We start from the raw sequence: 17,711 nt of genomic DNA, 5'->3' as shown, positions 1-17,711 counted from the left end.
GTAACGTGCGTAAGCGTATCATGCGAAACAGACGCGACTTGAGAGCCAGCCCCTCGACGACAGGTCCTTACACAGAATCAACAGATTCTTGCACAACGCTCGCTAGGATGTAGTTGCTGCCCCCTTATGTTGTTCTAGGCGTCGCAATTTGCAGTTCTATCCCACGCCATGACATAAAAGACGGCTTCTCTATGCCACCGAGCTCAAGCTCAAACGCGCTGCGTAACCACACAAAAATATCCGCCATTACATAAGTGCATTACGATTAGCGATGAAGAAAATACATTATGATGGATGAGTTCTCTGGTTTTACTACTACTACAAAAAGAAAGAAATATTGCTTTGGCAAGATTTTAATTCAGGCAAGTAGAGTAAGTTGCTTCCAGGATATTTGTGTGTGCGACAAAAATTGTGGGAGCCTCCGCCTCCACTCCTTCTGCTGGAGCCGCCCCTGGTCATTCCGGGCTTCCGTGGAGAGCGGTGACACTTGTTCGCTGCGAGACGTGTTGTCTGTCGGCGGCGGGACGGAGAAGGGAGAGTCTGGCTAAAAGGATGAGGAGCGAGTGGAGAAAACACTCCCGCCGCCAGAAACTCCTCGGTAGCCCGACGACGTCCGATACACGCAGAAGCATCGTGTCCTTCGGCTGCGCTCCGCGAGGCGGCATGGGCATCGCGGGGGCGCCGCCGCACCACGTGACTGCCTCGCCTCCAGCGCTTTGCGCGCGCCGTTGGAAACACGGAACGAACGACGATATCGTGCGCCTCGCGAGCACGCGGCACAGCGCATCAACCGACCTCCTCGTGCGTGGCGCGCCGCGCCGTTTCGCCCCGGCACCGACGGCTCCTCCAGGCGCCCCGAGACGTCCCGAGTCGACTGCGCGCGCGCTGTTCAGTAGTCCGGGGGTCGTCCCGCGCAAAGTTTCCGTTTACGCGTCAAACTGGGACCGGAGGACATGAACGGGACCTACCAACCGAGGGCTGCCGCGCTGCAGCAGCAGCGCTTGCAGCAGTCACAACAGCAAGGCGGCGGAAACGACGAGCTGCGAGGCCCCAAGTGCGCCCGCTGCCGAAACCACGGCTTCCGCATCCGCGTGCGAGGTCACAAGCGCCAGTGCCGCTTCAAGGACTGCGTGTGCCCCAAGTGCAAGCTGATCGCCGAGCGCCAGCGCGTGATGGCGGCCCAAGTGGCGCTGCGCCGGTCGCTGGCCCAGGACGAGGCCCTGGGCCTGGTGCCGACCATCGCGATGCCGCATGGAGTCGCGCTGCACGACGCCGGCGGTGACTCGGCTGATGCCGCGGCCAATGCCGCCACTCAGGGGCCTCCCTCGTCGTGGGCACAACAACAGCGTCGGCTGGACGCTTCTCCGCTCTCTGGGAACAACGCGGCCACTGCGGCAGCGGCGACAGCGCAGACAGCCGCTGCGGCCGCCGCTTTCAGGGCGGTCGCAGCCGCAGCAGCGGCTCCGGCACCCTCTGGTGAGGCATTCGTAGACGCTTTTCGTAGATAGACCTTTAACGACCGCTTAAATCTTCACACTAAGAAGTCTCATGTTGCCCCACGTTTGTCAATCCAAAAGTGTTTTGCCGTCGTGTCTCCGCGAGCGTTTTATACTGCGTTGCACTGTACGAGTAATTCACGTTACCGCCACAATTTTTCGTCCTGCATAGAGCGGGGACAGCTGCATTAATTTTCAGTGACTGGATAAAATACCACCACGAGCTCTTTTTTATACAGTTAAGCTCAAGTTTTATGCGGGAACTTGATATCGAAACGAGGCGCTGGCATTTCATTAACACTGCACACTAGACAACTTCATTTATACCAATTTCTCTTGCCCATATAGAGCAGCGCGTCTTGATACATATGCATTATAGCCAACGGAGAAGACACGATGTCTACACGCTTTTGATGGTTAGCTGCAGCAAGCTGAACTTTGTACTCAGACTAATATTGAAGTACTGAGAAGTGGCGTCACAGCTCTTCAGCAACGATTACATGCACTGAACGTCTAAGCGAAACATAGCTGAGTACTGAAGAGACAAGTGAACTCCGCTACCTTGTTCTCCATAGCTTTCTGATGCCGCAGTGTTACATGGTATTCTATATATGTTCATAAGCGTCCGTTTCAAACGGTGCTTCGACGTATGGATAGCTTTGGAAAGCATAATTCTTTTTATGCACACGGACTGCTTTATGCTGAAGGGCTGCTGTCTTACCAACATCCCGAGAAAAGCGGAAGAAATGAAAAAAAAAAGACTATAAAGCAAAAGTACGATTGTAAATGGTAGTTGACAAGGAGAAAAAAAATCCTGGTCCCCCTAAACTAGAGAACCATGTATTCATGTTGTAATGGTCACATGGGTATGACTCACTGGGAGCTAATTTGGGCGTTTGTTCATTGCTATAAGTGCTAGGGCTACATCTGCGTCGTGTCACATAGTCACTGACAAAAAACTTGTGCAACGGTATGTATTGTTATGCAGCTGAAAAATAACGCATTACGACGTTGAGTTTCTTGCGGGATTCAACCTGTTGTCTTAAGTTGACATTCTTATTTAGTCTCGTAATTCAAAACCAACTAAGTATATTTAAGCATACTCTCATTTGGTTACATGAGTTCGTTTTCAATCGGCCTCCACAATTCCTTGTATCACACTTTGCAACGAGAGAGGGGGAGAGCAAAGGACAGCAGAAAAGAAGGAGGGCCAACCAGCACAGAAAGTCAGGTTTACTACCCTACATATCGAGTGTGGACATGTAGAAATATGAGAAAGTAAATATGGAGCGGGAGATTACAGCTGGTGACGATCGCCGCCCACTGCCTCATCATAGCGTCACGTGCTCTGACCGCCATTAAGGCCTTTCTTCGTCAGATTTAAGAAGAGTAAAGGTGTCGTCGTTACCCTCTAGTGCTGAGGAGAAAGGCATGCCAAAATGGTTCCCAGCAGTGGTGTGATCCACTTGAGCTGTTTAGTGAAGACGCGAGTGATCGTGTCTGTGTAGATAGTAGACTTGCAAAACAACCAATTCTCTGATACATGAGAGCAACTGTATCGTACCCACTTAAGAGGGAAAGATACATGCATGCAAATTCGGAGAATAAGCACGTAGTGTGCAAGAGCACATAGCGCAACCGTATGCAAGGGCAAGAGAGACCAGGAAGTGCGTGATGAAAGCGAGATAACGAGCAGCATTTGCTTTATCAACGAGATACATTTGCGTGAACTTGAAAGCTTATCGGCGTCATAGCCTTGACGCTCGGAAGGCGGTGACGGGTTACAATCGATTGTCATTCTGAGAAAGATACGCAGTTGCTAAAGGGTCTTGATATTTGTGCGAGCACGCAAAAGAATGTGGGTCAGATGTTGAAGGCCGTGGGTTTTCATCTACGCACATGAATATAGCTTTGTATATTTGAGGACTGCAGCATCAAACTTGCCAGTTCGAACTTTCCAGAGAACTCCCAAACTTCTGTATGCGCATGCGCATTACGAATAAATATAGTTTCGCGGAGGGAATTACGTGGTTCGATATAGTTCTGATCACTGGTGTACATCAGCGTGTTGTACAGTTTCATATCATCGCGCATGGGTTATTGATAACTACGAAACTATGCGATTCTTCTTTATTATTCTGGAAGCATGAGCAACACAACGTGTTGGGTGATATCTAAATAATAAACCATAAACTACGTGCCGATGACTCATTTTTTTACGCAATTCATCTAAACGTAGAAATAGATCATAAAGGGGGCGTCATCTATGCAGGTATTACCGGATGCTATCGTAACGCATTGTCTCTTTCAGCGGCATCATGCGTGTTTGTTCTCTGGAATTGAGATTTGGAGTGGCCTACACATGACACAGTTGTGTAAGAGCTGAGCGTGTCACCGTGAATAGACAACAGCGAAGACAAGCAAAGGCTTTTGATGCGAGGAGCGTGACAGAGATTGTTTGCGCTCGATTGCCTAGATACGTGTAATTGTGAGATAGCGATAGAAAGTGACGTGCAATTTTGCTACAAGTAAGTCACGGCGCGCGCTATTTACCGATGCGCCCACTTTAAGTACATCTGCCCTCTCTTTGGAGTGTTTCTGGAATGTCCACTCACTCTTACTTTGCTTCTTTTTTTATTTTACCTATTCATTGTGTATCCTTCTTCTAGCACTTCAATCGAGCAAACGTTAGGTTACTTCCGCCGAAGAGGTGTGTCAATTGCATGTCTGTTCTATCACGTGGCAGAAGTAAAGTGGGAGAGAGGGTTACGTCACGCAGACGGCCTTGGCAAGTGAACTCTCCGTGAAACCACTCTCTTCGCTCTTTACGACTCAGAATAGGTCCGTCACGTGATCTCTGAGAGAGAGCGTATTGGACGAATACGTTTGTTCGGCGGCGTTGCAGCTTTGCCTGCACCGACATGACGATAACGTTATTGGCACGACACTCTATCTTTCTTTTTTAATCGTGTTGCGTTATGCTCCCTCCCAGTTTTTTTTTTTTCCCTCCACAACGCCTGCAATGCCCGTTTCACGCATTGGGGGCATACATGTATGACGACTTTTCAATACATGACATCACGCCATCGAAAAACATTATAGACAGGTATGAAGAGACTTGACTCATGATGAAGAGTAGCTGACTGGATTCCAAGAGAAGGCAAGCAAGCGCTGGGGTGACAGAAAGTTAGGTGGGCAGATGAGATTAAGAAGTTTGCGGGTATAACGTGGCAGTAGCAAGCACAGGGTCGGGTTGATTGGCGGAACATGGGAGATGCGTTTGCCCAGCAGTGGGCGTAGTCAGGCTAATGATTATGATGATAAAGGTACCGATACCGATTGTATTGGTTCCGTGCCCACAAATACTGCGAACGTCTACTTCGAACTACCAAATGCACCGCCTATGGCTTATCGACCACCTAGGATGCTACAATTCTGGTTAACCTCCCTGCCTTTCTCTCGTTTTTAGATGCGAAGTATCTTAAGGCGGAGCTCAATCCGGTGGTGGTGGTGGTGGTGGTGTGCGGCGTGACCACCCTTACTGCGCATGCGCATACCCTCCCCACACACCTCCTCTCGACTCCCCCTCTCTCCTTCCCCTCCCTCTCCCCCTCTCCCATACCCCTCTCGACTTCCCCTCCCCCTTTCCACTCTTCCTCTGAAACGCGGGCTAGACATGCCGAAATTCTCTCCTCCGCAACGCCGCGATGAGTTCGAGTGCATGCGCGTCCCCTCCCCTTCTCTCTCCTCTCCTACGCTGCCTCCCTCTCGCCCGCCTGTCGACCGCGTTCCCCGCTCGCCCTGTGAGAATTAACGGCCAGGCTAGATGGAAGATACGACGCGCGTAGCGTCCCTCTTCGCGTTCCACGACGCGAGGTCGTAGCATGCCCAACGAACGCCAACGGAACGCGATCGTGCAAGTGCTCCGGCTTCGCATCGGCTCATGGTCCCCTTTAGCGGGAGATGGTGTAATTTTATTATCTCTCTCTCTCTCTCTCTCTCTCGTAGCAGCTGCACCAAATGTATTCGAACGACAACACCTACTGAAAACTATAAGCTGTTCGTGCATCATATTATAAGGTACATCTGGGGCACCTTTGTTTTTATTTCGTGTTTGTCGTACAGCGGAACTGAACAATTACCTTGCCCAATTGTCGGTAGCTTCCTTTAAGGCGAAATCCTTACGAGCGAAGAGCCCATACGAGGTTTTGCGAGACCTCACGATACATCGCAATACCTGCCGAGGCCGCGGCGTCAGCACGAACAGTACAAGAACTATCACGTGATTACAGATAACATCATGACAGGGTGACGTCATATGTCATGATCGTATAACGTCATGACATATGACGACGTCCTCACCTGACATCATCGATTGGTCAAAGGCGGGCCGATCCTGAAGTCAGTGCAAGGAATGGTGAGGTGCAGAACGCTTCAAACGGGTTAATGAGTGCTCGTGAGAGCATACGCCTTCGTCTCTGCTTGGCCGAGAAATAGACTCAGCAATCCCATATCTACACTGACGCCTCAACCACTCAGGAGGCTTCTTCCTATGGCCTTTATGTGCCCACGACAAGAAAAATCATCTCTTGTCGGCTAAAGCGGAGGGCATCCTCCACAACAGCAGAACGTCATGGTATCCAATAAGATGTCCTCTATATCCTGCGCCGAACGCCGACCGATGGGTGATTTTTACCGATTATAAGGGAGCGCTACAAACATTATTCACCCTCTTAAAGAAAACAAATCATCGGACCATTTCATTTGACATAGCGTAGCTACACCACTTGGCTATTACCGCAGGTCACTACATCACATTTCAGTGGATACCGGCTCACTGCGGCGTTCTGGCCAACGACCATAGGCGTGCGCAGAGGGGGGGCAGGGTGGCGGCCGCCCCCCCTAATCACTTAAGAGGAGGGGGGCGCAAAGTCTGCCCCATACATTGGCTTAATAGGGAGGGGGGGCGCCGCGATGAACCTTGGCCCCCCCTGAAGGGGAACCCTGCGCACGCCTATGCCAACGACAAAGCAGATCAAGCACGCGAAGTACTTCAATACCAAAATTACAGGCGAATTTACTTCACCAAACATGATGCTTCCCAGCCGACTAAAATACTCGCTTCTGAAGAAAAGAGGCTCTGGAACATTCTGACACATCATTATTCTTTCCTTTACTCATTCGACCCACATCTCAGATCAACACTCCCGTTCAGAATCCCTCGACATCTGGAAACTCTGTACCAACGGCTTCGTCTAAATGCTGCCTATGGAAACGGCTTACGGTGCAGTTCCGGTCAAGCGGCAAGTCCATACTGCAAGAACTGTGGCTCAATCGAAACTGTGGAACACGTTTTATTTGAGTGTCGAGCGTATGCCGATGAGCTTGCGCTCTATGAACATTGCATACTTTCTATCACGCCGAGAACTGTATTTTTTATTGTATCTTAGGCCCTTTAGCCTGCCTCACGCAACAAAGGCGTGAGACGAAAATTCGGTTTACCTATTTGGATAGTATCGGTCAGCTTGACAAACTTTAGTTGCACCTTGAATGCACACAATGAAAGACTCCAGCGCAAGCCCCCGCCCAAGAGTCGGGGAACTCAGTCTGATCGTTATTTATTTTTTATCCTATTTTGACATTTTCATTTTATTCTTTCTCTCTCTCTTCCTGCCTTTCCATCCCCAAACCCTACGCAGAGTAGCAAGTCAGCGATTTTTATACGAAGGCTAAATTATCTGCCTTTCAATAAGGAGTTCTCTCTCTCTCTCATCCCTTCTCTCTTCAGCTTAGTTAAAGTTAAAGAGACTGTAACTTTTTAGTTGCGTAGTCATTTATTTCTTGAGGACATCGTTGCAATTCTGGGCTCGGTTTCCTGCAGTGTCACTTCGTGCAGCTGACTGAATCCCTAAAACATTGTTGCGTCTACTTGGTCAGTTATGTGAAGTCACGTTGCCTTGGTCGAACGCAAGAGTCTTCTCTCCCCCTCCTTCCCAAGTAATGAACCGGCTAGTTTTATTCTGTCATCTTTCTGAATCGTGCAATATCATCTTTTTTTTTTACTTTGCTTCTTACAGTCAACAATGAAAACGGAAGAACTGTACATGCAAATACCTGCCCCAGAGCATAATGGCACCGTCAAAGATTTATATGGGGGATACACACGTACAGGCAAGCCGTCGCACATACCGTCCGTATGTGTCCCTTGTTTAATCTTCCGTGTTGCCATTATGCGTGTATGTTCGAATGACCATTTAACCCGTATTTCTTGGCTAACTTTGCCAGCGGTGTCTCCAAGTGACGCACAAAAATCGAAAGAATTCAAAGTAATAGACTTTAAAAAGGGAACCGTAGATCCTGACGAATAAAATATTTGTCGGAACCTTTATGGAGAAGCCCTCCATATGCTCTAGCATTGAGAGAACAGTAATTTTCGCCACTGTCACGTCACAGCATATCCATACCTCTGCCTTCTCGAGCACTTGTAATGTACTATTGAAAATGTACCCGGAACGTGTCTGTCAGAATGAGTGCGCATATTGTTACAAGGTAGTCACGTGCCTCGGCATATCAAAGCGACCTTCGATTTCTTTGTCTTTTTCACATTTTGATCAAAGGCGTTGCTCGCGCCACCCGGAGCACTCGTATCAATAGCGCTAGTGGGTTGCTTGCTACATCTGCAAACAAAGGTATATCCGGGCCTGACATGCGTCGTGACACAGATTATTATGAAAAATTGATCAGGGGTATTGATTACCCGAGATGACAACGGGACATTGAAAGGAACAAAGACAACGTTATCCCACTGAAGCTTTACGTGTAAAGCGTGCCACAGGCACGTCAGATAGCTACGTTTAATCGCTGATCACAGGACAGCAATATCGTTTCCGTCATACGGCCGTTATCACGTGTCAAGCTGAGGCGAGGATCTTAAAAACGAACCTTAATCGGCTGAGTTATCGTACGCGCATGAAATGAGTGCTAAGAGCCTGTTAGCTATTACTTGCAAATAGATAAATTGTTTGGAAACTGGCACTAAAAGGGGTTGAAAATTATTGTCTTCGCGATACGCAGTTCGATTTCTGAAAATGCTGCATGAAAACTTTTTCCCTTTCTTTTCTTCTTCGTGTCAACGCACAAAAAAAGCACATTATGCCACTTGCGGCTTTCCATGAAATCAACTTTACTCCATCTCAGAAGGTCCCTTCAGCACTGTGAAGGCTACAGGACACATTATCCAATAGGAAGGGCGATTAGCCCCTCCACATGTATTCATCCGCGTTGCGTCGTCTGCTCAGCGTCTCCCTGGCGTCTGCTGGCACGCTTCGGGCGAGGAAAGCGAACAGACGGCATCGCTGAAAAAAAAAATGGCTGCACCCAACGCAGCTGGTGCCCTCCGCTTCGAATTTATCGAGTCGTCATCGTATGCTATGTGACCCGTAAGTTACGAACTGACGCTTGTATTTGCTTGAGATGAATATACTGACGCTTCGACAGCAATCTATTCGCGACTATATTGCGTTAATTTTATGAACCGTTATCAAATTCTCTGCGGGTTAGGCTTAGCAGGCGTGGCTAAACATACAGCTGATCTCGTAAATACCGACAAAATGTGCCTCATGCTTTGTCCTCATCGTGAGATGGCACAAAGCGATGGCTCATTTCACCATTTATTTGCTGCTTCTAGAGCAGTGGGCGTACGGCAAGCGCAAGTTCGGGTCGAAGCGGGTGGTCGCGTCTGCATGGTTGCTGCCATGTTGATTTGTAACCGCAGATACCGGCCTTTAGTGATACAGCAATTTAAATGCACACGACATCAATGCGAAGAAGAAGAATAAACATATTACGCGTCGATGTGACGTAACACCTGCCAAACTAGCGCAGATGTCCCAAACCTGTCAATTGTAAGGCAGTTATATCTGGAACTAGGTTTTGCTGCGCAAGTGGGTGGCTTGCTTACACCCCGTAGCCTTGGTAGTTCTGAACGGTAGTGGTGACATGGAGTATAGCATAAGACGTCGTTAACGCTAGATTTGTTAGGAACCGCCCACAACAAGCGGCAGTAACTGGTTGTAGGGAACCGGTTACATTACATATGAAACAGTGTGAAAAAAATGCATAGAAGTCAAGTTAAATGTGTTAAATGTGAGATAAACATGCTCATAATAGTAATATTCTTAGTGTGGTCACCGGGGAACAACCTGTTCCTTGCAAGTTAGAAATAACGAAAAAATATCTTACACACTACCGTATCGGGATCGTCGACTGCGGTGCCACCCATGGCAGCCGCAAATGCCTGTCCGTTGAAACATTCAGTAAAATATAATCGCGAACTGCACACTCAAAACGTCCATTGCCAAAATTGGAAATTTGGTTAACCGGTCATGTTTTCAATGCGATTTAAACTAGTGCTCTGAAAATGTATTGATGCTAGTAGTGCTTAGTGCCCACATAGTTTTTTTTTAACCTTTGCAAGGACCAGGAAATGCTGCCAATTACGGGTCATATTTATGGCATCGATAATGCATGAACAAAGAGGGACTGCATATATATGACGAGGAAACTGGTTCTAGATTTAATATATCGAAAGTGGCTCTCTCATGTGTAGGCGCGAAAAATGCGGTTGCCCCGTTCGCACTTTTCGTGTTATAATAACTCACAATTCAACATTCAATCACGTTTCGTCGAATTCGAATAACTTCGTACAACACAGGCACATATACATGTTCTCAAAGCATCAAATACTATTATGGGTGGGGGTTTTAGTCCTTTAAATGAGTCATTTTGGTTGGTAACAACTTTATTGATGGTCCGGCAGAGCTTTCGCCGACTGGGCTTTAGGTCTCCCACGTGGGGACGTCGAGGCCTTGCCTCACCGCCGCCTCGCGGGCCTGCTGGACAGCCCAAAGTTGGTCGCCGAGGCTGGGGCTGCGCAAGGCAGCGGCCCACCGCGGCGGAAGGGTTCCGGAGTTAGCACCTTCCGGATTTTTGTCACAGTCCCAGAGCATGTGATTTAATGTGGCGACCTCAGTGTGGCAGACCTTGCATATATTTGTCGGGTATGTACTCGGGTAGAGCCTGTTACACTGTGTGGGGTTGGGGTACGTGTACGTCTGCAGTTGTCTGAGGGCCGCCGCCTGCGTCCTGTTCAGCTTGTCGCTGGGCGGAGGAAAGGTTCGGCGGGCCAGGCAGAAGGCCTTGGTAATTTCATTATAGCGAGTCATTTCAGTCCAATATTTCGGTTAAAAGTGGAGCCCATCACAGTGAAGTTTAATCGTATTTAGTTGTGCCTAAAAGTGTATCTTATTGAGCTTTAAAAAGCATTCGCTGTCATATTTTTGGGGCTATATCATATTTCAATGACCTAGCAACGGCCAACGTCCGCTAATGATTCTGGGTGTCTGAACGAACACCTCGCATCATGGCACTATAGGTTCAATTGCAAGTGTTGAACAGGAAATCGCTTAACAGATGCTTTCTTTCAGCCGCCGCATAATGCGTTTCTTTATTTCCTTCAGTCATGCTGTACAAATCAGTGTGAGCGATCGTTTTTTGTCCGTTATTTTAAGTGGTGGCAAGAAATAGAACCACAAACATTGAACAGCACTTACTCAATGACAGTGCTTGCTCGATAGGACACTGGTTCACTCCATTAAAACTGCCGAATACTGACGTTCGACCTCGTGTTTTCTTCCTCGCGATAATAGAAGTCGATAAATATCTCGTTCTCGTACTTGTAGAGCCAGTGGTTTAAATTACTGCATAAAGAAAAAAAAACGAGACATTTATATGCGTGCTCTAGACAGAGGTTAATACACGTTGCACAAATAATTATTATTTCTGCAGTGGAGTCTCCAGTGCCTTGACCACGGACGCGCTAATTGACAAGGCATCACATTTTAATAGGCTGATGGGGTTATTTCTCCAACTACGTGGGCTAGCTGGAAATGGGGCGGGGACGGGGTGGGGGGAAGTGTAATGAAGATATACTTAAAGGTAAGGGCCGTTACATATCGGAAGGATACAGCCACGAGCAAATGTTTAACCCTTTCAAGTCCAGCGATTCCAATTGGGATTATCAATTTTATAGGTCAGTCAGCAACCACATGGTAAACATAGAGCGTTGTTGTTCCTCAAGAACTCATATTTAGCATCTGCTCTACATATGGTGCTAACCTGGTGCACACAACAAAGCCAGGTCACGAGTGAACAAAGAAATTCCAGAAGTGGTCGCATTGTTCGCGCATTTCGCTGAGGCAGCTTCTTATTTGTGTCGAAATTTTCAATTTTGGCTGTTAGGCATTATGCTATCCTAACTAACCTTCGGGATCGGAGGCATTGCAAGCTTTCTGCGCCTCAGCTGGCTTTGCACGGCCTCCGTGATGGTCCCGCTTTAGAACACGCGACGATGTCATGTTATGACGTCCTGCGACGTCATCACATCATGTGACGTCATGGTGACGTCCTCTCGTGATGATTTTTTGTAACACTGACGCCAATGCCGCGGGACGCCGACACGGACGGTCAACTTTCGCGCTTGATGAGTCATCTAAGACTCTTGCCTTAAAATCAGTAATAATAAAGTCTGCCTCCTTTAGAAGTACTGGAGCACTTCCTCTCCACTCGTAAAGCAATATAAGCGCGATGTCTGTCTGTACTGCTCCGAATTCGCGTGTAAGTGAGCGTTTATGTATGGGTTTTTATATACAAAAGGAATGTTTGGCGCACGGTAAGATGATAAGATGATGATGGGTAATTGAGCGCTTATTACCGCTTTCTTTTCCTTTCATATACTGTTTGTATTTGCAACTCTGCGTCCGCTCTACTCTTCACAAACTGGAATGGCGAAACCAGAATGCTGAGCCTGCACCTTTCGGTATTGAGTTCCACGAAAAGGGTTTTATAAACAGTAGGGTTCAGTGTATACAAAGCCTACGTACATATATGTACAATGGAGAAGGAGGGGGAGGACAAGTGAAAGGCAAAGAGTCCGGTTCTTGGCCCATCCCCATTTGTGGGTGAGCGCCATCAGGAAGAGGACATCTTCAAAGAGGGTAATCAGGACTTAGCCCGGTTGGCTACCTTGCGCTGGGAATGGGGAATATGTGCTAATGAACGTATGTTGACGCTGAGAAGTACTCCGGCAAGGGTTGCTGAAGATAGCGCCACCATCTTCCTAGAAATATGCTGGGTGTTTTCATTTTTTTTTTTTTTCATATTGTGTCTTCACGCTGTTGTCAACTTGTCTTTGCGCGGTGGTCGTTAAAAGTGATGGTGAACAGATCAGGCACCACTCTTCCTGCGATCGTTTACTAGAAGTCAGAGGCGCTTGCCTGTTGTCGCGTCACCCGCATACGCACTGTGCGTTGCCGGGTTTCGATACCGAGGGCTCGCTTCTGGAAAGCCATTGGTTTCTCACGCGATCGCCGAGGGGGCGAGACAGCGTCATCGAAGCGACGGGAGAGGGTTTACCTCTAGCAGTTGACGGGACAAGCTGCTCGGGGTAAACAGTCTGCATCTCCAAACGAGCCTGAGGCCCCAGTTCAGCTTGCGTTGCGAAATAAAGGTACTTGTATAATCTTCACCAAGTCCACAATAACAGTAATAATACTTCTTGGGATTTTGCGTCCTAAAATCACGATTAGGGACGCCGTAGTGGAGGGCTCAGGACATTTCGACCATCTGGTGTCGTTTAACGTGCACCTAAATCTAAGTACACGGGTCTCTAAACATTTCACCTCCATCGAAATGCGGCTGCAGCGGCCCGGATTCGATCCCGCGACCTTCGGGTCAGCAGTCGAGCACCATAACCGCTAAGACCACCGTGGCGGATGAGTCCACAATCTGATAAAACCACAACAGCATCACTTACGTGTCGAATTGGTTACGTGATGTATTTCGCAACAATAGAATTTCTTTCTGGAAAGACATAATGTCCTCACTAGCCTGTAGTTCTTCCCATACCTGTGCTTTGTGCATCTGAACACCCGAGTTCACGCGTCTTCTGTAGACTTGCGTCTTTATTTTGTAATTACAATCCTCTTCACTTACCATTCTTTGTGCACCTTGTACTGTGTTTGTGCAACTTGCACTGCGACTCGGTTGCGAAAGATGATACGGGAACGATAAGACTCGGTGAAATGAATCGTTACAAAATAAAATATCTTCTTCGTACTTAATGAACCGCTTACACGTTGCCTTCAGTTATCAGCGGCATTGTCCCCGAGTTGTTTTCGACAATAGCGTGCTAGGAGACTGCGTGCAATCAGTCGTGCTGATAAAATTCAAATTGCGTTTTCTAACTTCGCGTACTCGTGATATCATAATTATCGATCGCTATATATTTTTCAATAGAGGAGGTTGGTGTCATTATGGTGGCACCGGCTGCTCCTTCTCGCTCAGTAGACGAACTATGCTATAAAAATAATAATAAGGGCATACTGCATTTTCAGATCGCTATACTTTAAGCTCACTCCTGATACAAGGCCTCTGTCATCTCTTGCGTCATCCCTCTCTCATACTCTATATAAAAATTCCTAATCCCATCAAACGAATCCGCCTTTATATCACCTCTCTATTCGATTTCATTCCCTTTACCCCTACTTTCCGGCACAATATTAATACCTGGGGTTTCAGGTGCAATAACCACTATATGATCATAGGCATGCCGTAGTAGAGGGTTCCAGAAATTTCGATCATCTGGCGCTCTTTAACGTGCCCTGACATCGCACAAGCCTCTAGGATTTCGCCTCAATCGAAATGCGACCGCCACGGCCGGTATCGAACCCGCAACTTTCGGGTCAGCAGCCGAGCTCCGCAAACGCTGTGCCATCGCGGCGGCGTAATTTCCAGCACAATGTATCGCGCTAGCATATACACGGGCTTACCTCCCCGTCTTTTCATCGTGATTTTTATTGCTTTATACTCGTTTTATTATTAACTTCCCAATACATTTTCCGTACGAAACGTGCCTGCGCGCCTTTCTTGTGTCTATTCTTTATGTCTTGTGCCGTTTTTTTTTTTTTTTTTTCCATCGGTGAAGTAACTTTTTTCAGTACTCGTCGGCCGCGGATTGTGATGGAGTACCGAAGAATATGTCGAGGTTACATAATTTTATTACGAAGCGCTGCAGGCTCCAGCGAAGTAAATTGGAGGCGGTTGAGCATTTTCTCGTCAGTGCTCATAATTACAGGGCAATTAAATATCGATTGTGTGGTAATCACACATGTCGCGTTGTATTTTTTTCAATTAAAAAACTGTCTGATCGGATCGAAACATACGAACATGTTACTCTGTGGCTTCAAGGAAGCAATAAGCGAAATATATATATATATATATATATATATATATATATATATATATATATATATATATATATATATATATATATATATATATATATATATATATATATATATATATATATATATCTTTTGCCATCGTTTGCGGAACAACCGGCACGTTGAACATCTCGTCAAACACAGTAAGTACGCTCACTAAACGAGTCACGTGTTGAAATACTCCAGTGTGCGTTGAACTTTGGTGGATCCACGTTGAGTGCTTTCGTGATCGCCTCCTTAACTTAGTGTAGTCCAATATTGGCACGGGAGGGTAACAGGATTTGACGAATATGGCTGTCTGGTCAAGACATGAATAACATGAAAATCCTGTCGAGTACGTCGTAAAAACTTTTCCTCCAGACACGTGTGGCACACACCCGTTTACCACGCGGGCCGCGGTGTACGGGTGTGCGCCACAGGTGACTGACAGTTTATATCTACCAAGGAACGGCGAGAACAGACATTGGTAATGAAATTCGATAGCGTTAAGGAAAACCGACATCGGCAGCGTTGACCCGAAGAATGCAAAGATTAAAAATTACGATGCCAGCAGGAATCGAATCTAAGCATTCTGCGTGGCAGTCAGTTATTCTACCGCAAAGCAACACCACGTCTAGAAAGTGCTTTGGAAAAACACCCTATGCAGGCGTGTTGTCGGTGCAACGTCAATTATGGTTGTGGTGCTAGCTATCTAATTTCATAACAAAGCAATAAACGCTAAATATGTACTCATATGATACAGGTGTCATGTCAGGTTAACGTCTGTGGTTCCAATGTTGGTACCACTTTAATAGCTGTCTAATAAACATTACATTGGTATTCCTATGATTCACCAAGCTAAATTCAAGCGTCGCTCCACCCCGGACGAATGCGCTAACTAAAGCTACGCATGATCAGTTCAGTTCAGTTCAATTTAATACCTTAAAGACCCCCAGGGGGGTATTACATAAAGGGTGGTTACATGAAGAATAAATACAAAAGTGTCCTTACAGAAGTTTATACAATGCAATAAATTTGTTATTATAAAGTGTTGTTAGTGGACCACTGGAACCTTTATTACGCATTGTTAGTTTCAATATATTCCGTCAAACACTTTAGAAACACACATGGCATGATATTCACATCATGGCACCGTAAAACGTACTTCGTTTCGATAATACAGAGGTATGCGCTCTAACGTGAGTGCTGACGTTACGCCACACCATAAGTTACCCTATAAAGGCCAGCGCTGTCGACGTGCCTGGTAAGCCCATGATGTGCACACAACTACTACAATTACAAAAACACATCGATCCACCTCGTAACGCTTGGCTCAAAGCCATAAAATGCAGCATACAACTACTCGCTGACTGCTTCATCAGGCATGATATCGATTCTCACAAGGCGTGGGATCTGCCGGCTTCTTTCTTTCTTTCTTTCTTTCTTTCTTTCTTTCTTTCTTTCTTTCTTTCTTTCTTTCTTTCTTTCTTTCTTTCTTTCTTTCTTTCTTTCTTTCCATTGCATTGCATTGTGCAATGTTCCCTCCTAAGTGTTTCCTTCCTCTATGCCGGCAATTGGTCCTTCATCCACGTGCTAAGCAGCGCAACACTTCAGTTGCTAAGGGCAACGACGAAAGTCATGCGTTCATATCTAGGCAATAATGAAATTTGGCAATGTGAAATGACAAGTAACCACCTCGATAAAGGACGAGGTTGCCAGAGCAGAAATGCCTTATCTCCGAACAGCCCGCGATGGAGCGAGCAGCATCAGTAATTGGAAAACGGCGCATACAAATACGCATATGGCAGGCGCACCTTTGAGAGGCGCATTTCTGCAAGCTCGCCAGCGCCGTGTTTGTTGCGTGCGACTATCTGTGAGTAATAACAAGCTTCACTCGAAGAAGTGAAAGGCAGCGCGAGCGGCTGCGAAGCGAGTACGGCAAGTGGCAGCGGGGCAACGTTATGACCAATGCGACAGATCCGCATAACCACACCGCTCATGCCGCCCGAAAGCCATTAGCGAGAGAAAAAGGTAAAGGAGAGATATGGAGGTTAACTACACGAGATTTCCAGTATACAACCCTGCATTTGGGAAGGGGAAAGGGGGCGCCAGAGCGTGAAGAACGCGCAATACACAGCGTCTCGAAATGGCATGATGCACGCGACTCTGAAGGATGCCATGCGCGGCAGGGGCGTAGCCAAGGGGGGGTTCAAACCCCCCCGAAATTTTTCAGTTTTGCTTGCGTATATAGGCACGCACACATACAAACGCACGCACGAACATACATAAAGTATGGTTGAACCCCCCCCCCCCCCCGAAAAAAATATCTGGCTACGCCCCTGATGCGCGGACTCAGCGACAATTCGCCGTGGCACTAAACTCGGTGACACAACCCAGCGACAAGCAATGCTCTCGCGACCTGCCGCGGTAATCTGGTGGTTATGGTGCTCGGCTGCTGAATGAATCGAAGGACGCGGGATCGAATCCCCGCCGCGGCGGTCGCATTTCGATGGAGGCGAAATGCTAGAGGACCGTGCACATAGATTCAGGTGCACGTTAAAGAACCACAGGTGTTCATTATGTTACGGCGCGACAAGAACGAGGAAAAAGCTAAGGCACGCACACCGCGGGACTCAGCGCTGACTATCAAGTGAAATGTGACCCGTCGTGTGGGTGCCTTAGCGTTCTCCTTGTTTTTGTCGCGCTGTAACATAATCAACCATTACCAACTGGCCCAGTTCGCTGTACTCATAAACCCCCGGGGGTCGAAATATCTGGAGCCCTGCACTACGGCGTCCCTCATAATCATATCGTGGTTTTGGGATGTAAAACCACAACAATTATCATTATTATTAATGCTGTCGCGTTTACACATCATAAGAACTGCTTAGATGCC

General features: G+C 47.3%; 1 protein-coding gene across 1 annotated transcript in view; it reads left to right on the top strand.

Moving 5' to 3' along the window:
• The first annotated feature begins 920 nt into the window (after window positions 1-920).
• The window catches only part of LOC119394778 (doublesex- and mab-3-related transcription factor A2), a 130,355-nt gene continuing 113,564 nt past the window's right edge, over window positions 921-17,711 (top strand). The window contains exon 1 of the mRNA XM_049415985.1: window positions 921-1,476. Coding sequence (XP_049271942.1) covers window positions 954-1,476 — 523 coding nt within the window. The 5' untranslated portion in view covers window positions 921-953. The remainder of the gene's footprint in view (window positions 1,477-17,711) is intronic.

Source organism: Rhipicephalus sanguineus, chromosome 5 (genome assembly GCF_013339695.2).
Source record: "Rhipicephalus sanguineus isolate Rsan-2018 chromosome 5, BIME_Rsan_1.4, whole genome shotgun sequence".
In the NCBI taxonomy this organism is placed as follows: domain Eukaryota; kingdom Metazoa; phylum Arthropoda; class Arachnida; order Ixodida; family Ixodidae; genus Rhipicephalus; species Rhipicephalus sanguineus.
This window is presented reverse-complemented; position numbering and strand designations above follow the sequence as displayed.